The sequence below is a fragment of the Oreochromis niloticus genome, linkage group LG7 (genome assembly GCF_001858045.2).
Source record: "Oreochromis niloticus isolate F11D_XX linkage group LG7, O_niloticus_UMD_NMBU, whole genome shotgun sequence".
Taxonomy (NCBI): Eukaryota; Metazoa; Chordata; class Actinopteri; order Cichliformes; family Cichlidae; genus Oreochromis; species Oreochromis niloticus.
Window position 1 is genome coordinate 26,725,088 of NC_031972.2, and position 21,758 is coordinate 26,746,845.

Genomic DNA, 21,758 nt, shown 5'->3' on the forward strand with positions numbered 1-21,758 from the left:
TTAGACAGTCCCTTTCTCCAGCTGCAATGTCGTATGTCTGACTGGTTTGCTGTTGACTTTCTCCTCTGCTATGTGTTTTCGTGTGTGTGTTTGTGTAGATAACATATGATCCTAACAGAGCGTCAGAGGTCCTGAAGTCATTCACATTCAGAGATGTGGTGCAAGGCCGAGTTGCCATCGAAGAGAATCTCAGTGACAGCGACAACCAGCTCCACAATAATGAATCCACGCTCACAACAGCTCAAGTCCACGCACCCGCCACACCTCTTAATGACTCTTTCAGCTTCCTGGTGAGGTCTGGAAACGTCCAGCCAGCAAAGGGCGAGCTTCACTTCACCATCTTACCTCATCACCAGATGCGCCACGGTCCTGGTGGTTTCAATAAAATAGACAGGATAGGTCGCGAACACACAACAGCCCGTCTACCAGCACACAACAGGACAACTGCCGGAGGAGGAGGAGGAGGACAGGGAGGTGGACGAGGAGGATCTACGGCACACGGTGAGGTCACTGTGGGTTTGCACCCCCACATTTTGTCACACAAGCACCACAACAGGACACATCACAAGTTGAGGCCTCATAATCGACTGGGGAACCACACACGGAATGGGAGTCATGGAGGGAGGTCAAAGAGCAGCATAGAGGGAGCAGGAGGAGGTCACAGCCATGCCCCCCAGCCCCACACTCCTTCCATCCCAGAGAAACACGGTCCAGAGAACCCTCCTGACACCCAGCTGATTCATGTCGAGGTTCTGCCTCGTCCTGCTTCGGACCCCCTCCTCATTATCCTCCCACTGCTAGCTTGTTTGCTCCTCATTATAATACTCATAGTTTTGATCTTGGTGTTCCGCCATCGCAAGGAAAAACAAGCTCGACTTCGTCTTGTCCAGGAGCTCGCTGCAGTGCCGGTACCCACTGAGGACAGCCCGTATCTGGGCAGGCCAGAGCGGAGTGTGGCTATGCCCTCAGTTATGGTCACCCCACTCGGCTCTGCAAGCTGCCCAACTTCTCCAAGGGTACCCACAAGTCCCCGGAGGAGTCTGGCCCCTGGAATGACCTTCTGGGGGCCATTTGAGGCTGATTTAGCTGGTGGTGATGGGAATATTAGAGGCTGTAACAGTAATGAAAGAGATAATACAACTTCTAGCAATCCGCTTCCACGTACTGCAGGATTCAGGACCTCTGTGAGATCTAGGTCCCCGACTCCGACTCTAAAAGAGAGCCAGTACTGGGTTTGAGGGTAGTAATGCTGAAAAAACTGTGCCTTAGAGGTGTGTTTGTAGTGTGTTTGTATATATAAGATATGTGTCTGCTTTCCAGAGAACACCAATGGTCAACTAAGGCACATCCAACATGTACTTTTTGGAAAGACGACAGTAAAAATGTTCAATGGCCATCACATTTAAGTTATGTTGCTAATAAATATGACTTTGTTCCATTAATACTGTCCTGAAATACCCATAATACTTCATCCACGAGGTGTTAATTCAATTCAATTTTATTTATATAGCGCCAAATGACAACAACAGTTACCTCAAGGCGCTTTTGTTACCACCTTTTAGCATTTGTTTCTAAGATGTGAAGTACTCTTCTGAGAAAACTATTGCTTAAAACGCTCTTCTTCCTTTTTTCAAAGATTTCCTAGTTATAAGCAATGAACACAACCCGCCCCAGCTCCTTCTCAAGAAAATTACATCTTTATTTTCCTGAAACAAAGAGTTGTTGCAATAATACATTTTATACTGAACGAGGAAGTGAAACGTGACCCAGGGTTCGTTTCATTTAATGTGAATCACATTTACAGCAGCTATATTTTGAGTTGCCATTTGAGTTAGCACATTTATAACTGGTGATGGAAGTCACTCACCCACAGCTGTTGCACGCTGTACAGATGTCAGGTGTTGCTTCTTTAAAACATATTACGTCAGCCAGTAGATCATCATGTTTGTACATATGACTAAATGTACTGTAAGCTATAACACTCGTCCCACATATTCCCTGTCCTGCACTTTCCTGAGTCCTTTTTCTTACTACTACTGCTGTGTAACTGCTTCTATGATCAATAATGATGCACTGTAAGATGTACTTGATTATCTTCAACATTTCTGTCAATTCTGACCCCTTGTATGGCTGCATCTGTTTTCCATGCACTGTGACAGTTTTTTAATAAAAAAATATTTCTTAAATAAAATAAATGCTGTTTGTCCAAATCTAAACACTTTACCCTTTTTTTTTTGGCATTTCTTTTTCCTTTTATTTCCTTTTTAATGGCCAACATCAAGAGTCTATGACAGTAAAGATGCACAAATAATACCAGAGTATTTAATCGAATGAAACCCCAGCAGACAGCTGACTCACTTTATTAGTTACACAAATTCAACTGCTCATTAATGCAAATATGTTATCAGTAAATTACAGTACGGTAAATCACTGCATTTAGTTATGTAGACATGGTCAGCAGAGCATCAGCAGATTGCTAAAAAGAGAAAATATCCAGCAGGCATCTCTGTGGGGGGAAAATACTGTTTATGCCAGTCTGCTATGAGCAGAAGCCAGTGGTAACTAAAAGAACCATTCGCTATAACCAAGGTATGCAGAGGAGCATTTCTGAAGAAAAGATGGGCAGCAGCTGCAGAAGACCACACTGGGTGCCACTCCCATCAGCTATGAACAGGAACCTGAGGTGACAGAGGGTCAACAAAATTGGACAATAGAAGATTGGAAAAACTTTACCTGGTTCTGATGAGTTCCTGCTATAAAGGAGTATTACGGCCACATTTTGAGAATAAAGTTGAAAAAAAAAGCAGCTGTTGCAAAATTATTACTTTTTCCTTAATGTGGCCTTAATACTCTCAGTCACACCCTACTGTGATGTTCAGAATGCAGGGCCAGGATTTGTTGTAAACAACATGAATGAGTACAGAAAACTTGTTTCTCTACATGTGTATCTGTGGCTGGGCATGGACGTGACAAGCGTTATAACATACACCAAAAATTCTGAATACATTGCACTGTAGAATTCCATGTAGATTCTTAATCTGGTCACGTGCATAAAATCTGGTGTGAATCAAATTTTCTGTTTTACCGCTCCACCACCCTCTTCTCTGAGCTTTAAAACTCAATGAATCAGGCAGTATTTAGAGAGCAGTACCCCAGAGAGGTCTTGTTTTTTCTGTTTTTTGTTGGGGTTTTTTGCAACTAAGTCTGAACACATTCTAAACAAAGCACAATTTAAAAGTAAAATGAAGGCTGAGCGGAGGGAAAAAGAGGCCAGTCTAAATAATGAAGGGCCTGCAGTTGGAGTAACCTGATCTGCAGTCTTTGAACTCTGGTGTCAGATAGCAAGGAGTGAAGCGGCCCCTCCACCAGAGAAAACAAGAGATGAGACACTTTTCTCTAGGAAGGGTAACATCACTGTAATCACATTAGATGTGGTCTGTAATGCAGGAAATTCAGTGCACTCATCAAACAATTATGCCAATTGTGTTATGGGGTTTTTTCTTGCATAATCGGTGAACAGAAACAAAAAAACAAATCAAACATGCTCTTTCATGCCTGCTTGTGCAACAGCTGTCAGGTAATGTGCGTGATGATGGGAGGACAGATTCGGTATGAACCTGTTCCATAAATGGGCAAGAATGTGACAGTAAAGTGCCAACATTTCTTTTATGTCCACTCCTTAGCACGGTCATTAGTGTGGATATGCAGTCATGTGCATGTCACGTGGTTAACTCTGTCTTAATGCATCTTGGGTGATTAAAGCAAAAGTGCAAAGAGAAGTGCAGCTAAACTTTTTCAGGGAGTAAATACGTAAAGTAATGGATTACTGTTTTAATGTTAATGTGGGCTTACTCTTCTGGCTTTTTTTTTCTATAACCATCAAACTGTATTTGTTTGCCTGGTGCTCGTTCATAGGGGGTCATTTGATTGTTTGGGTCGTCTCTGTATTACTGTAGGATCCTAACTTTACAATATAAAGTGTCTTGACGTGACTGCTGTTGTGATTTGGGACTATGTAATTTAAACTGAATTCAAAGTATAGCACAAGAATAATAACACTGAGAAAGCGCATTTAAAGTGATGTTCCATAGGCTTTTCTCTGATTTTCAACTGTCATTTTTTTCAGCGGTTAAAGCTGATTGTGGAATATTTTTTTGAAACTGTGGCATGTTATTACTTGAATTCAGTGAGCTTATTCTTTCACAAATGATTGCAAAGGCTAGGTAACTGATTTTATACACCTGTGGCACTAAAAAGATTAAAGATTAAGAAGTGTGGCACAATACTTTTTGTCCAAATAGTCTGTGATCATCAAATATGTTAATATTCATCAAAACAAACACCCTAAAATATGCAGAAAATGGGCCTATATTCTGCAAAAATGCCAATAATCAACAATACAGAGTCATACCTGAAATAAATTCTGCTTTTATTTATTTTTTTATTCTCTCCCATCATGTTATATTTAAAGTATATCACTTTCACTTTCGCTAGCGATCCAAGTGAACAGCTAAAAAACAACCAGGTGGTGGTTTGTCCCATCATAAACTTTGTAAAGTAAAATCACAGGAAAGGAATGAAGTCACACCTGATATCACAACTCAGACTGACAATGGCTGATACTTTAAACCCCTGTAACAAACTCCACTGAACTGTATCTCTTAGTTTTCTGCATTTTTAAGGAAAATATAAGTAATATCAAACAAATCCTAACTGTCTCTCAGGGAGCTCAGCCTGCAACTCCATGCTGATTAAATCCAAGGAGCTTCTGGGTGAATCGAGTTCGTTATATCAGTACACGTGAGGCATTGTGATCATATTTTGGTGGCGTGTTAGAACGGAGTTGAAAAGCTGTTATGTCTAGTATTTGAACAATTCCAACCCCAAATAGCATTAAAAGAATTGGTCTGTTAGTGACGCATGTCTGAGATGTACACGTTGATCAGTTTCACAAGGACTGCCATGTTTCTCAAACAAAAAGCTTTCACTCTAAAGCACGTAAAATATGCTATAATCACAATTACTGCCTGCATGCTCTCGGTTTAGTCTTTCCATGCCAGAAATAGCTGGCATTTGAAAGAGCTTTTAACCTTACCCTCGACTGGGTGAGAGACAGATGTAGCATCAGACTTTCATAAAACATCTGGAAGTTAAGATTACTGCGGTACCGCTTTACCATTAAAACATTTAAGAGAAAATGTTCAACCACAAAACGTTTCAAATGCAAACAAGGTGAGGGTGATGTGAAAGAAGGCAGACATCACAGGTAGCTCAGATTTCAAGTTGTGATGAAAATCCAGACTTGAAACCGATTCTGGAAAGTAGACAGTGCCCTCTTTCCTTTCGTACACTGTCTTGTTTAAAACAATACTGAGCAGGTCATTCAAGTTAAAACAAATCAGTACATTTATATCTTTCAGGCACTAAAACATCCAGTTCAAGTGATTTTGTTATTTTTCCCGTCTTTGTTTGGGCTGTTGTTGATTGTTCTTCCCCGACCGAGTGCTCCCATGAAGAGGCAGTGGAGACGGTCACGTGACCCTGAAACTGTGACTCAAATGCAGCTCCAGTCATATTGAGAGCAGCTGTTTTAAATATCTGCTGCAATCCTGCTGACTTGCAACATGTGTCTGGAGCGTCAGCAAAATCCTTGGTAATGGTACATTCATCAGAGCTTCAGATAATACGAGAAGTTGTCATGTGGCCTGTATTTTTCTTTCAATCCAGACAGCGAGGGATCATCACAATAAAGATTTTTCTTTTAAAGGACAATAAGATGCTCTCGATTATGAGAGGATGACACCCCCCACCCCCCCACCCCTTCTTTGAGGCCTTTGTAGTCTGTTCTCTTCCTTGTCTGCCTGTTGTGCTACTGGTCATCGTCATATCTCTGCAGTGCGTCCTCAAGCTTGGCTGTGATCTTCTGGAAGAAGCTGATCTGCTGGCGGAGGTGGTACTGCATCTGCGAGCGGAAGTCCCGTACACGTGTGCGGTGGAAGTGCTGGATTTCTGCCAGCGTGGCGAAAGAAATGATGTTGCAGCGGTCGTGGAGCTCACCTTCCTTCTTCGGGCAGTCTTTCACCTTGGTCAGCGCACCTGGGAAAATATATTGGAGAGTTCAAAAGTAAAAAAAAAAACTTTGGATTTTTTACAATAAAAAAAAAAATAATTCAAAAATATTCTGTGATGATGACAACGCTGTAAATAAAACTCATTTATTTTTGAAATAAAGTTCTACAGCCATCCATTCCGCTTATCCTTTTCAGGGTCGCAGGAGCCTATCCCAGCTGTCATAGGGCGAGAGGCGGGGTACACCCTGGACAGGTCGCCAGTCTGTCGCAGGGCCAACACACAGAGACAAACAACTATTCGCACTCACATTCACTCCTGTGGGCAATCCCCACTAACTGTGGAAAATCCCACTAACTGGAGAACATGCAAACTCCACACCGGCCTGATGGTGGAATTGAACTCAGAACCTTCTTGCTGTGCAGCAACAGTGCTAACCACCGTGCCACTCTGTTTTGATAGTCTTCTATCTTAAAAATACATCACCTCAGAAACAGGTTTTCTTTCTTTACACAGATAAAGAAGAACACTTCAGTGACAGATAGCTGATAAGATAACAGTCTAAGTTAGACTGTTATCTTAGTCACACATACACAGATATTTTTGGTTTTTTAGGTTTTAGCTTTTGGCCTACACGTAAACTGTTATCTCCATTTATCAGATCACTAGAAATGGAGCTTCCAGGGACCCATTAAGTACCATACCATTAATGGTATGATGTCCTTTTTGACATCATAATGTGCAATGGTTTTTTTTCATGAGACAATTTCCTATAATGGTAGGTGCAGGCAAAACACTGTTGCAATACATTTGTTAATCTTAATAGCCCAGAGTCTGACGCCAACGTGGTTGCCAATTTTAAACCGGTCTCTCTGTCTGTCTAACAATCCCAACAATCACATGACCCTGTGCTGACCAAGCACTTTGGTGACACAGGGAAGGAAAAACTCCCTTTTAACAGGAAAAACCTCAACTCAGGCAGAACCAGGTTCAGTGAGGGTAACCGGTCTGTCGTGACCGGTTTTGGGGGGATTTAAAAACATTAAAAAAAATATATACTAAGAAACACACTGGGCCAAGGGGACACTCTGACAAAGGACAAGGGGAGACAGCAACTATACATAAACAGAAGGGTGATTAGAGGAAGTGCAGACAGCTGGGGAGAAGATGACATCTGAACTAAATCGCAGAGCCAAGACAAGGGAACTAAAAGCAAAGCACAAGGAAAAAACTAACTTTCGAAATAAAGCAGGAAGTGAGATATCTAAAAGTGGAAAATATGAATGAACGTATGGGAGACTTGACACAAAAAGATGGAGCACTGAGGGAAGAAAAAGTACTCTAAAGCAACTAAGAACTTATAAAATTGTTAAATACACTAAGGGAGGGAAGACATTAAACAGCTTAAACAAGAACCAAGTGCAAAGTTTAAATGTGCAAAATTTAAAAGTCTAAAAACTCACAAACGTTGGATCAGACGAGCCAAGACCATGGCACTGTCATGTAAATCACCACATGGGCTCAGGACACTAATGATCTTGAAATTAGACAGGTTAAAACTTTATTTGAGTATGATCCAAAAACGCTGCCATCTTCTCTGGACGCTTCTTATTAATGTTCATTTAAAAAGCCTGTATCTCTGACGGTATGGAGGATGCATTAGCGTGTGTGGAATTGGCAGCATGCACATCTGGAAAAGCAGCATTAATGCTGAAAGGTATATACAGCTTTACAGCAACATTTAGTCCTATCCACACAATCCAGTCTGTTTCAAGCTAGGCCTTGCATATATCAGCAAGGCAAAGCTAAACTACATACTGTGCATGCATTACAGCAATATTGCTTTGCATTAGAAGAGCACTCAACTGGCCTTCCTGCAGTCCAGACCTTTCACAAACTGAAAACACTTGGCACATATATAAAATACCCTTTTACACCCCATTGACCAATTCTCAGGACTTAAGGATTAACAACAGAACCATTCATCTTCACAGCCTGCTACATGGTTGTGCTCTCTTTAGCTTGTGTGGGTTGATGGGGGGGTTGTGCTCAGATATAAAAAAAAAAAAAAGACACTCGTAGGAGTTCAGTTTTCCCCCCGAGACAACATTAAGTTGTTTTTTTGCCAAAATTAGAAAATTGAGACTTCAAAATAAATGTCCACAAAGCAGTGGATGACATCAGGGTGGCTACGTTCTCTACACAGGAAAGAGGAAGTCAAACTCAATAGTCAAATCAAGGAAGTCTGGGATTTTTTCTACACAAATAATTAAAACACAATTCTACAAAAGGAACTTGTGCAATACAGAATTCATGAGGTCATAACTGAAGCAGACAAAATCATGACATGTTGAGAAACCTGCAGAAATGTGCTGATTGTTGCAAACTTTTTCCAGGTTTCTTTGAAGATACCCATCACCCACTTATGACTCACAGTGTTTAGAGTGACTCAAGCTTTGGGGGGGGGAGGCTGTAAAGTCCAGACAGACATGACCAACAAAAAGGGATCTCAGAGTGAAGGACTAACTCACATGAATGTAGAGGAAATTGCGAGGAAGCTGATCTTGAACTTGCCGACCTAGTTTCTCCTTCTAGATCTCTCCTTCTCTCTATCTCACAAAGATCAGAAGCGCAACTTTGCCACCACAGTGAAAAAAAAAACTCGGACTTTGCTCTCCTCCCTGCCAAGGGGATTACTGAGCTATAATTTGAACTCTTGTACTGTTATGCTGGTAGGAAATCTTGTAAAGCTCTGTAACTCTCTGTACCCCCTCATACATTCACCTCGCCTCTTCTTCTTCTTCCTATTTTTCTTTAACCAACAGAAGGAAAGAGGAAAAAGGGGGGAACAAAAAAAGAGGAGGAGGGGAATGTAATCCTGAGACCGCTCCATTTTGGATTCCTGTAGACCCGGGGCAACAGAATACAAGAGGCCCAGGAATTCCCACTCATTCAAATCAGATGTAGCCTTTAGACTTAAAAGACTGAGCTGGCATAGATGACTGTCACCGTAAGTGACACATGTAGTTCAACAAAGCAGTCAAACATGAGGTGTTACAGCTGCCATTTTATATGTTTTCTAATTTAGCCATTACTGGAGAAAGTGTATATGAGACAATATGAGACTGATGGAAATTATGTGGAGCTGCTGCTGCTGAGAAAAGAGTGAAACCTGATGTGTCTGAAAACAAAAAACCTCTGGAGTCCTGTTTTCTTTCTTGCCTATTTTCTTTATCAAATCAGATGTCGTGTGAACTAAGCCAGTCATCTTATGTGAACCTAAGTTATTTCACAACTCCAGATGCAGTTTCGACTCTGCGGCATGGTCAGTGGTTCAAGGATGTTATTTAGGGGATACTGACCTTTTATAACACCAGCAGAGATGATTACAAAAGTCTGAGAGTGCTTATTGTAAAGGCTTACAAGTTCCTTTGCATGCAGGGTCTATTTTATAGTTGTGTTAGTCACTTCCTTTGCATGTGTTATAATGAGTGTTATAATTTAGATTACAGCAGGAGAGAATCTCATTTTAGATTGCTGAAAACTAGAAGAGGATCTAATATTCTACTGGAACACCTCTGCATGACTCATACTTTAAATAAGCTTTATTATACTGGATCCATTGTCTAAAATAAGTCATTTTAGCACTGCTGTCACTACAAGTCAATGTTGATCTCATTGCCTGTTTTTCACAAATAGAATGTTAGAGCAGGAGGTGGGCAGGGCTTCATGCTAAGTGCTGCTGTGGAATATACCTTGTTACTGACATCAAGGGTAGGAAAACCATAGAGGTTTCTGTTACCACTGAAATAAACCCATACACATCAGGTCAATTAGTGAGCACAAAACTGAAGAAACTTGATTAGACTTTCATTTTGCTTTATATTTTTGATCCAAATCAAATGATTTCATGGTTATGATCTGGCTTGTAGCTGGCTGGCTCACTCGAAGGCTTAAATGTATGTAAAATGTAATGATTTTCTGAAACATCAGTGGACAAAATGAATGAGAAATTCACTACTGAAACTAGAGGTCTTAAAAAAGTGGGCGGTCACTGCTGAGCTCTGTAAGTCCACTTGAAACTACTGACCAAAGAATGAACAGAATCAACCCTTTGTATGAAATGGACAAAAAAATGTTACCAGTCAGTGTTTTCAATGAAAACCACGCCGGTGTCCCAGAATTATGTCGCTACTTTGTGGGAGATCCCCTGAAATCTTTAAATTCTTTCCGAGATTTTAGTAAATTTGGTTATAGTTTAAGTAAAATGTGTTTTATTGGTTTCACTGGTTTTTATTTGGTGTCCTATTTTATATAAAATACCCCGAACCAATGATGCTCTTTGGAGAGAAACTTTGGCATGAAAAACTTAAATAACAGGAAAAAAACAGTGAGTTAGTAAGTAAATGGGCTTTGCAAGACATAAAACAATGTGCTTGTTATTTGTCAACAGGAAAGGAGGTGAAGTCCTGTCAGTCACACGGACTATTGCAATTCAGGCTCGTTCCACAGTTGGGAGCTGGGATTGTATCTGGAGAACAGAGTTCAGCGGACTATAGAAACAGTGTCTCTCGGTCTGGCAAACGTCTGGACTCTGCGTGCCAGGAGAAACTCCCTCCTCCCAACCTGGAGGGAACTAATAAGCCAACTCCTGCTTTGTAAATGTGTGTGTGTTTTCAAAATGAGCAAATACAGGCCCTCGCACAGTACCCCGAGTGATACAATGGACCACGGGTTTTGGTTTTCGATGCAGACTGACAGTGCTCGTCACTAAATGAAAACAGATGTTTCCCTTGGTTGGGATACAGTCAGAATCTGGGTCTTTGTATGTCCGCATGATTAACAGACAGGCTAGAAGCATTTAGATGCATAAGTAATTCATTTTTATTTTTTTCTTTAAACGCAAGTTGAAAGCTTCCCTACATGCTTGGTGCCGAGTCTGTTTCCTTTCCTCCAAGTTTGTTGGCGTTGTTTGATTTTGCATAATTGGTTTGTTACTAATTAGAGTTTATTTTCCCTAGAAAGTATTTTTACATATTTAGGCAGTATTAAAACGTTAGCTCTGCATAAAAACTCAACATCTTTCCTTTACATTTGTGCTCTAAGACTGCAGAGCTGAATTTTTTTTACCAACATGAAGACAAAGACACTCTCCCACCTTTCTGCACATGGATGATGTCAGGGAAGTTGGCCAGGTGTCCTTTGTAGATGTCCAGCAGGTCAGAAATGAGGTCCAGGTCCTGCCGCGGCTGATCAGCAAAATACTCTCCTATTGCCTCGTAAGCCTCTCCCGTGTAGGAAATGGCCTTGTTCAAGCCCACTGAGTAGACCTGCTGGTCCAGCTCGAAAGCCTGGGCCAGGAGTTTGAAGGACTGTCCGACCTTCTGGTACTCCTTTTTGAACCCCGATATTTGTTTACGGCCGAACTCGTTGATGCTGGTGTTCACGACTACGATGTTCTCGTCCATCTTCTTGGTGAATGTTTTGAAGCCTTCAATCTTGCTCTCGACTTCCTGCAGGTCCAGGGGTACAGCCGGGGGGCTGACGGAGAAAAGAAAGGGGAAGACTGTCATTTTAAATCTTGAGGCTATTTTTTTCTACTGCTTATCTTTTGCTCACTATCTGGCACACCCTATTTTTCAAGGCCTTCAACACCAAGTTCTTAAAACAGAGCAAAGAACATAGTTTATAATATTAGTTCCCTATACAAGGTCAGATATCTTTCAGTTAAACTTAACACTATTAAAAAGAACCTGACAAAAAACTTTGTCATTTTCCCAAAATGCTATGTGCAACTTAATAAAGACATTACCAATTCTCAGACTCCTACCTGATCGTGAGGAAGAAATTGGCCCCGACCAGCTCGTCCCTCTCTGCCTTCCTCTTTCCCTGCTTCCATGCCTTCTCATCCGCCCCACAAGTCAGGAAATGCTGGAAAACGTCACAGTGCGCCAGCACAGGATGGCTTGTCATGTGGTTCATCCACCAGATCAGACCCTTCCTCCTCTTGGAGAGGAAGTCCTCCTCGAAGCGGCCCGTGGCCTGCTTCTCTGGCAGGTGGGGCACTGAGATGACAGGGAACCGCTCCACGAGCCGACCGTAGAGCCAGTCAAAGTGTTTATACCTGCAGGGAGGAGTGGAGAGGGGAGAAATTGGGACTGGTTGAATAAGCGAGGTAAGGTAAATGCCAGGAACATGTAGTGAGATGGAGTGAAAAAGATAAAAGGAGGGGAAGTGCAGGAACCTTTTCCCAACAAGCCCTGAGGGAATTCGAGTGTAGTTCAACTGACAGACACAGGGACATGGAAACAATGTGAAAGCTGTTGAGGGAACCTCGGAGAGGAAACAGGAGAAGGCTCCAGATGGCAAAAATCCACAGCTCTGTTTTTAACATTTCGTAAACCGCAGTAAAAAGCTGAAAAGTGGAGAAAAAGGAAGACGATACATACCTGCGGTTGACTTGGACATTGGTGTGCGTTGGAGTAAGGCCATATGACATGTAGCTCTTCATCCCTTTGAACTTTGTTTGCTTGGTGGGGTCGTCAATGGTGCACGTGAACGGGTAGGGGTCCTCCTGCCACTCTGGTCCATGCTTCCCCATCACCACACAGATCCTGTCTCCATCTTTCACAAAAGCTGACGCCTCCCCGAGCAGGAAGGCCTCCCCTCCGGACTTGACAAAGGTGGAGAACCTGTTCAGGTTCCTCCCCACTGTGGCTGAACTTTTGGCCTGCTGCTGCTGGGAGCTCCCACGGCCCGGCAGGGAGGTGGCAACCGGGTGCAAAGGAGGGCTGCTGCCGAGACCCTGAGGGACATTGGCCACAGGAGAGCTGTCGTCCCACTCGTCATCCCAGTCGTCATCGCTGTCCTGGCTAGTGTGGAAGCTGCTGCTATCAGGCCCAAATCCTCTATGAGGCTGGGAGGATGTGTAGGAGGTCTGGACTTTGGTTTGGGTCAAGGAGAAGCCATTGTTGTTGGAGGTGATGTGGTCTCTGATGATCTCTACATAAGAGGCAGGGAAGAGGCCAGCCTCCCCCCTGCTGTTCTCCCCCTCCAGCCAACCCTCCAGCTCCTCCTCGCTGAACAGAGTCACCACCTCATTCTCTGCTATGGAGATCTCTCCTGGATTTTCAGAGTGGAAATCGTACAACACTTTGGCCTTCAGCGCCATAATTTCAATACTGCTGCAATATATTTATATATATATATATATATATTTAAATTTCTGGTTGATTCTCACTGCAAAGCTTCCTCGAAAATGTTATGTCTTCCAGCAGGATTAAACCTTTAGGATCTGTGCAGCTTTAATCAGATTTAGGAAGTTTTATGATTAAAACAAACCTTTCCACCTTTGACCAAGTTAAGCACGCTTGTATCTATTATCCACGCGCAAAAGAACAAGAAGACGGACACGCAAAAGTAGTCCTGTATCCGACACCCACCTCCTCTCTCTCCTTTCCGCGGGTTCAAATATCATTAGTTTCCATGCACAACTTAATCCAAGTCCGTAAACGCATTCAAAACCTTTCCCTTTTTTTCTCCCTTACGGAAAGACACCGGCTATTCAAGTTTAAAGCCAACAAACTTGCGACGGCAGGATAGCTGTTTCTTTCCCCAAGATAAAAGCCGGGGGGAAAGTCCTCTTTTTCCCCTCCTCTCTCCAAGATGCTTGTAAGTTAAAGGCACCAGCACTAACACGTAGTTACACTGGCTGACTAACGGAGGGTGGAGCCAGGAACAAGTTCAGTCAAGTCTGTGAAGTCAGACCAAGAACTTTAAAAAACCAAAAAAACTTCCAGCTTTTATAAACTCATTGATTCAGACACGGAAAAATCCACATCAAGCAGCGTATGTTAGATTAACTCCCCCAGTTAACCTGCTTTATGGGCTATGACGTCATCGCACGTAGTCTTTGAACTGGCCTCAGGCTAATAAGCCTTATGTTAATTAGAGAAATTCGCTAGTCACTCTTCAGGATGCTAAAAATACACATTTTAAACATTAAAAGTTAATTTGGATTTTCATAAAAAGTTAAAAATAAAATACTGTTTGTGTTTTAAAGTAAAGTCTGCATCAAGTTCCTGGATGTTTCAGCTTCACCGGGCAGGAACGATGTGTTTGGATCAATTTGACATCCTGAAAGTTTCTGTTCGCTTGATTTGTAATCTGAGAAGACTTTTTTGTTACAGCACAAGTAGTTTGGCTGCTTATGCTGCTGTGGAACAGCTTTTTATTTGGGTTCAGGGAGAAAAATAAATATATATAAATACATAAAAACATGTTTCAACCCAACAAATATTAAATGTTTTTTTTTTTTTTTGGTTGCTTTTTAACACTTCTAACAATCTATAGGGGTGAATGGGATATTTTATTTCTCATCTTCTCATAATTTACTCAGCATAAATTAATTATATCAAAACAAAAATAAAATAAAAATAATAGGCATGTGCAGGATATATATTGTAGTACTTTATTTTGAGCCTTTTCTCCCTCTGCCCACTAGAGGTCACTGTTTCATCGTCCACTGAAAGCAGAGCACAGTTCATCCTCCCGTCCACTTGCTGGCAGTAAACCAACCCTTTCATTCAACTTTGGCCATATTAAACCTGCCAGACAAAGAAGATAATAATTAAACAAAAGCTGGACATTTTTTTTATTATTATTATTTTTTATCAAGCATGTTTCGCGTCAACACATAAGACCCGAGAGCCGCTTTGGCTTATTGCAGGCAGCTGCGGAATAAAAGAGGACAGTTAGATTATGTGAAAACTGCATGGACCTGGTTTAATTTAGATTTTTTTAAAGGTAATTATGAGACGTGTATGTGCTGTAGGTGCTCTGTTTTCCTGTGTCTGTTAAATTAGGATTTGTCCGTGGACAGATTTGATCGAGAGGAAGATAAATTGATGATTTATGCCAGTTTAAATAAAATATAAGTTGTTTTTAACAAGAAACTGAAGGACACCAATTTTTATAGTTCATTTACTGTAGCTACAATTAGGCATCATGTAACTGGCAAGATTTATTTTTATGAATTGGAAAATTTTGCTTTCATAAATATGTCACTGTAATCTGTACCATGGTAAACTGAATCAGGGGATTTAGTATTGCAACAGCTGCATGTTACAAGGTGTAGTATACAGCAGTTGGACGATAGGACTTGCAAAGCAACAAGTCCTCTTTGAGGGTAATTTAAAGAGGAGAAAAGGGGATAAACATTAACAGATTAGATGTGGTCATCTGTGGTAAACATGCATTAAAAATCAGTATCAGGTTTCTGCTGAAGTGAAATTAAACCCATTAAAAACAGTAATATCTAAACAACAACAACAAAAACCACCAGTTTAATTTATACAAGGACATGAAACATCATACAAAACCCTAAAATTGAAAAAAGTCAAGCAGAAAACTGAAACATAAATCTCAATCCTCTAATATGAGGAGGCTGTAGAGTTGAAGCTGTTCTTAGGACTCAGTTTAGGTCACACATGGCTGAAAATCAAGATCAAATCAAGACTTGCACCGGCTGAAAATGTGAATTTTCTAGAGTAATTATTAAAAAACGTGTGGCATCAGCAGCAAAGGAAAGAAAGAGGAAAGCAACTGAAGGAAGCAGTCGTTATCTATGATGCCAGTGATATTAGCAACAGATACAAGTAAATAATATTAAAGTGTTTCTAACACCGTGTTCTTGCTCTCTTTCAGACTTCCTATGATGTCCAGCCTGGTTCAAACCACCTCTGACAGTCTGCGTAAACTCGTCCGCTGGGCTCACAGCCACGGCACCATCTGCAACCTCCTCCCCAGCCTGCAGCACGTCACCCGTGGCTCCTACAGCAATGTGCTGACAGCTGAATCTGCTCCGCACGGTGGCAGCGTCTCCATTGCTGTGTGGGGCTGTGGGGCCGGACACGCCTACCACTGGCCTCTTGGTGAAAATGCAAACACTTGTGGTGGCTCACCCAATACCAGACAAGCCCAGGAGAGGTTTGCTGGAGGTCGTCCAAACAATAAGGTGAGGTAAAGATGTGAGGTGCTGGTATTGTCTGAAATGACACAAATGTGCCAAGAATTGGGTTACTGACAAATTCACATGAGCTTAGGGCCAGTGTAAAATCAGCATGTGGGTTCATGAGCCTTTAATGCTTTGTCTGTCAACATATGATTAAACCCAGACAAGACTGGAAAATCCCTGCAGCCTTACATTTGTATTGAATTTTTGGTGAAAGATGCACTCTTGCAGTGAAATAATGCACTCTTAAATCACTTTCACGGTGGATTTGCTTTTTGGAACTTGGAAGCTATGTGGCTACAAGCCATCTTTAAGTTACAGTCCACAGACAATCATGTACTGGATTATGAGGTTGTAAAGTTGGACATCACCTCTTTCTAAATGTTCAGATTGCAGCGAGAACATCATGTGACCTCTCCTATAGTGAAGCGGCATCAGGGGGCGAGGAGTTCAGCAGTCGGCTTTTTGACATTGCTGCATGCGATTCATCAGCCACAGATGAGGATGGCGACTATGAGCCTCGGCCATCTAGGAAAAGAGGCGGGGCCCAGGGAGGAGCCATCGCTGCAAAGAAGGTCAAACAGGAATCCGCCCCACCAGAAGACGATGACACTGGGCTCGCAGAGACAGACCCAGTCTGTGTTTTACAGACTTATCAGGCACCAAACACATACTCTCAAATCACACAAACACTGTGGCCAAAAAAGGCTCTTTCATCTTGCTGTCAGGCCCAGCATGGACGACATGTGGGGTGTGAGGGATCAATGGACCCAGAGATGGAGGTACTAGGAGGAGGCAGCTGCACAGAGACTACAGAGAAGAACACAGGTACCAGCTCGCATGTTTTTATGCCTTCAGGGGAACAAAACTTAACGTGTGTTTGTTTGTATTTTTTTCTGTGACTGTAAAGCTGAAGACGACGAGAGTGAGCTGGAGAAGCTGCGAGCGTTACTCGTTGCGGAACGCAGCCGAAACCAACAAATGACAGAGATGATCTCCAATTTGAAGCAGGACAAGGAGCTGCTGCAACATGAACTCACAAAGAAAGCTGAACTCATCTGTGACTTCCTGCAGGACAAACTGCGCCCCGGTAAGCTCACAAATCTGCCGTTTGTAACTTTACACAAAAATCATGTCCACTGAACTAGAGTTAGTTGGTTTCTTAAAATCTTCAGTCCTCATCCTTCTCTTTCTTTCTTCTAGAGAAGAGGTGGCCTCGTTGTTCCACTCAGGTGGAACCTGAAAGCTCACACATGGCGTCCTCTGATGATGCAGGCAGGTTTGATTCGCCAACGCTGTTCGACTCATTTGAGGAAGTGGAGCTTCAACCTCTGGAGCGCCATCGGACCCCGAAGAGCAAGAGGAGCCGGGATGGAGAAAACACTCGAGTCAGGAGTAAGGACACATAGACACACTCTGATAAATGTGTCACAGAGTACTCACTGTACTAAACATTGCTTTTTTGTTTTTATTGGTAGTGAAAAACGTGGTGGGTGTGATAGCACGCTACATGGCTGCCCTCCAGGAGTTTCGCCGCAGCGTCTCCATGAAGGTGGCGTTTGACCGCATCGGTGTGGACCGTAACACAATCTCTCGCACGGCGGCCATAGCAGAGCTCAGCCTGGCTGCTCCAGAGGTTTTTCACACACTGGCACCGTGGGATGAGAAGGAGGAGACGCTGGCACACTACGCCCACCGCTGCCGACAGGCGATGGACGACACCATTAAGGCCAAGATCAAAACAATGAAATCGAAAGGAGAACTATTGCCCATTGTGTCAAAGTAACAGTTTCATGTATGGTGCCTGCTCTGCCTGACTGAGGCACAGGCCTACAAAACCTCTGCATACTTTATGTATAGAGAAAAAAAATCAGAGAAAAAGACCAACTTAGGATTTTTAACATAATTGACTTCAAATCATATGTCGATTGTATTCCAGCCATCATGGGTGCTTCCTGTCTAGTGGATTTTTTTCTTGTGTGGTTATGCAACAGAAGCGTGAAACTAACACTTGTTTTTCACAGCAGATTCAGCTGCTCAGAATTCATCAGTTTCTAAAAAATGTGTTTCTTATGGCTGTTTTACAATAAACCACTAAAAATATTTTTTTTCCTCCATTTATTAAATTGATATCTTTCACCCTCAAAGAACATCAGTGAGTGTACTGGAGTCCAGAAGCACTCCTGTTAGCGTCTTTAATGTATGCAACATTTTTATTATCCACAGCAGAATGAAAGCAGCTGAAATATAACCTTTACTGCAATGTTTCACGGCCATGTAGAACAGTCTTCTGATCCTTTGTGCAGGTTTTCTAAAATCAGCAGCCAGCTTTCTTAGTCATGAAAATATAAAAGAGGTCATTTAACACTCCCCTGAGGTCATTTACGACATCACAAACAGCTGTCCAAGATGAGAGACGTGGCTCTGGTGTGCGCCCGGGTTGTTCCAAAGCTGCGCCTCTCACACCGGAGGGTAGATCGGGGGTAAAACGTCATGACTCGGGCTCCAGGCGTGGAAGAACTGGGAGGATGAGGTTTCCAAATGAGGAGTCCTGAGTGATGAAGAAGCCTGAAGAATGTGCATGCGCATGCTGCAAGAAAAGAAATAAAGGTGTTGGTGTTGTAGCTGTAGGAGAACTTCCTGAACAACATATTTACTGCTTAATAAAGCCAACTACAGGCTTAAGACAGCAGAGGGCCACCCAAACATGCAATCACACCAGCATGACATTAAGAATCTGTGCTTTCAATTATTCTTTTTCATCAGTTGGCTTGTTGAGGTTGAATTTATATTGACAGCCTGATCAAATCATAGTTATTTCCCACTGTTAATGATATAGAAGGAGGATTAAATGCAGCTCATTTTTAAATACAGTTGCCTTGAAGCCTCTAATCTACACTGCTAAGTGATACTCAGCTGGTTTCAACTGTAATTTACAAGAAATGCTGCCCTCAGATCTCTCATGGAGCTTCAAGACAGCATGCCTGAACCAATGATTAATTCACCAGCACTTAGTAAAAATATTTGGGATTTCAGATCACAGATGTGGGATCTGGCATTTGTTTGTCCAGCAGATTAGCTCTGACACTCTCAGCACCAAAACAGACTGTAACCACAGCTGAGGACACAGTGATGTGGAGTCAAGCAGTAAACTTGTAAAATAAATGACTGGAACATCAATGACCTCACTGCCCCCCCACCCCACCTGCCGGCACCACCACCACCACCAAAAAAAGAAAAATCCAGTATTGGTCGGGCTCCTTTCAAAAGGCTCTTCTAATCTATGCTGTGTAGGATCGGTTGTAATCAGTGTAAGATACATAATGAGGAGGGAAAACCACAGGGTTCACGGGGTTGGTTTATTTAATTATTATTGAACGTGGTTGTGCTTCTAGTAGCGTTTCTGGTGTCTTACCTGCAAGGCAGCTTTCTGCTGCGCAGCGATGTGCTGCTGTTCTGCGTTGTCCCTGAAGTCCTTAACACTGGGCCGGGCCAGTGAGATGCTACAGTGTTGGAGGGAAAAAGATGGCATGGAAGCATGTGAAATTTACCAAAGTCTTTTCTGTTCTGCCTGAACTCGGCCCTTTAAGCCTGACTAATGACAGGTTATATGTTGGTGTTCTAACATCATCATAATTATTGTTCCAGGAACATCACTGCAAATGTCCAGTCATGTTGTTTTGAAGTCATAACATTAGAGAAGAAAAGGGCAACTGGCACCCTGTCATAATAATGAGGGCATTAAAGTTCAGGCTTCAGGATTTGATGACTCTAATTGAAGCAGCACACAGCTTTACACACTCGGAGCATCTCTTTATATGTTATAACTGAAAGAACAGGGGAAAAGCTATGTCCAAAAAAATCGACTTTCCCACTGGACAGTTTACAATAAAATAAGAGTATAAAGTGGCAGCGCAGCTGTTCCCTCAGATGTTATTTGCTACATTTGTCAGGAGTGTCTCCATATCTTGGATGGCAATGAAACATGTTTCACCAGGGGAAATCTGTACAGCAGTGTCCAGCTGTTGTTCCTTATTGCACTGCAGGTACAAGCCATCCACCTTGTTTAATGCTACTGGCAGAGAGGTAGGAATTAAACTGAAAGAGGTAACTATGATTCTGTGAATTCCCGGGAAACTGACAGTCATGTTGGTCACTCAGAACATCTCGGGTCAAAAAGCTTCCTAGAGACTGGATGTAGGCTATAACATGGTATTTATAGCAAACACATGGAGGTAGCCTACATGTCACGCATGTGACTTTGTTTACATAAGATCTCAACCTGCATGCAGTGCAAGGAGACGTATCCAACTTGATTCTGGGAATTCACAGAACAAAGCTACCTTCATAACTTACATGTGTGTCCTGTCCTTGGACGACTTCTTTCGTGTTCTTGCATTACTGTTGTAGTTGATAGTCCAAGAGCAACAGTAATTATGATGTTGTAGGAACAATGACAACACGAGGACATCAGATCATGTCACCCCCCACCCCACCCCCCCAAAAAATAGTATAAAGTCCTTCTGTCACTTGGACTATGCTATACTACGCCTACCTGGCTCCAGGAGTATTCATGGACTGACTCTGCATCAGTCGCCTCCTTTCCTTTTCCAGCTCTGCCAATATAGCCACCCGGGTCTTGTTTGGGAAGGCTGTATTATCCCCCCCCCCAAAAAAAAGAAAAGGAAAAAGAGTAAGGGACAACTAAAAATTGCCACTTTTCTGGGTAATTACAATTAAATTAAAATAAAGTAAATAAAATTATGAAATTATTATAAATACAAAAAAATATAAAATTTAATTATGAATAAACCCACAAAAAGATTTAGCTAAACAGTGTTTACGATTATTTATCAGTTAATACTAAGCTTAGAGCAGCGGTAGGGTTCAGTGCAAGTTTTTAGGGTCTTACTTATAACTAGATTTACTAGAAAACACAATAAAAATGATTCTTGTAATCGTGGAGGTTCTTGCCCTACCCTCCCTCATTTGGGATGAGGGGACTGTTTCAGGGCACCCAGAGCTGGTAGCTACTTCCCTGTATTCAGCAGCCGTTTAAAAAGAACATAAATGACCCAAAACAAATGAATTACCTTGTCCTGGAGGATTAGTAGTCATCTCAGAGAGCCAGAGAGGTCAATAGTGGATACCAAAAAACCCCAAACAGGTTATATTAACGGTCAAATGCTTGGTGTTTCCTTCCCGCTGCGACTGTTTCGACGCTACTGGAAACTGGACATCGGTAAAAGTCCTCAGCGGTGATTAATGTAAGTTAAAGTTAGACCGAATAGATCACACAGGAGGACTTGGTGATGGACACCTCAGCAAGTGTTTCTGTAACAGTACCTGAAAGCTTAAAACAACGATCAAACTCTCGACTGTGTGCCCGTGCTTCACCGCATTTTTGTTTCTTAAACGCGTGTACCGGTTTCACAATTACAAAAGATTGTAAATGAAAGAGGACCCACTCTGTCTTTTATTCAGGAAAAAACAACAACAACAAAACTTGGTCCTCATTTACAATTTTACAAAAATAACACCATGTATAAAAGTAAATAAATAACATCAATGAGCTGAACTGAATGGAAAGAACACACATGACTGACCAAGAGGTTGGTCAGTGATGGCTGGTTTTTCTAATTACACCAAAGAAAGATAGAGAAGATAGAGACATTTT

At 42.1% G+C, this 21,758-nt stretch overlaps 4 protein-coding genes across 4 annotated transcripts in view; 2 read left to right on the forward strand and 2 right to left on the reverse strand.

Moving 5' to 3' along the window:
* LOC102076010 (chondroitin sulfate proteoglycan 4) overlaps positions 1–5,681 on the forward strand; it is a 23,191-nt gene extending 17,510 nt beyond the window's left edge. Inside the window, exon 22 of the mRNA XM_013270791.3 lies at positions 99–5,681. Coding sequence (XP_013126245.2) covers positions 99–1,238 — 1,140 coding nt within the window. The 3' untranslated portion in view covers positions 1,239–5,681. The remainder of the gene's footprint in view (positions 1–98) is intronic.
* LOC100690370 (sorting nexin-18) lies at positions 2,301–13,969 on the reverse strand. Its single transcript, XM_003444432.5, has 4 exons — positions 12,519–13,969; positions 11,900–12,193; positions 11,228–11,610; positions 2,301–6,096 (listed from the first exon to the last, which is right to left on the reverse strand). The coding sequence occupies exons 1-4, from the start codon at positions 13,238–13,240 to the stop codon at positions 5,870–5,872; spliced, it is 1,626 nt and encodes a 541-aa protein (XP_003444480.1). The 5' UTR covers positions 13,241–13,969; the 3' UTR covers positions 2,301–5,869.
* A 703-nt stretch (positions 13,970–14,672) lies between these two features.
* On the forward strand, positions 14,673–18,344 carry kiaa1958 (KIAA1958 ortholog). Its single transcript, XM_005451409.4, has 6 exons — positions 14,673–14,874; positions 15,775–16,084; positions 16,471–16,909; positions 16,992–17,171; positions 17,285–17,476; positions 17,560–18,344. The coding sequence occupies exons 2-6, from the start codon at positions 15,782–15,784 to the stop codon at positions 17,865–17,867; spliced, it is 1,422 nt and encodes a 473-aa protein (XP_005451466.1). The 5' UTR covers positions 14,673–14,874; positions 15,775–15,781; the 3' UTR covers positions 17,868–18,344.
* Positions 18,345–18,367: 23 nt separating this feature from the next.
* On the reverse strand, positions 18,368–21,530 carry LOC100693241 (SOSS complex subunit C). Its single transcript, XM_003444364.5, has 4 exons — positions 21,175–21,530; positions 20,637–20,733; positions 19,497–19,584; positions 18,368–18,671 (listed from the first exon to the last, which is right to left on the reverse strand). Exons 1-4 carry the CDS (start codon positions 21,197–21,199, stop codon positions 18,573–18,575), a joined length of 309 nt encoding a protein of 102 aa, XP_003444412.1. The 5' UTR covers positions 21,200–21,530; the 3' UTR covers positions 18,368–18,572.
* Positions 21,531–21,758: the final 228 nt, after the last annotated feature.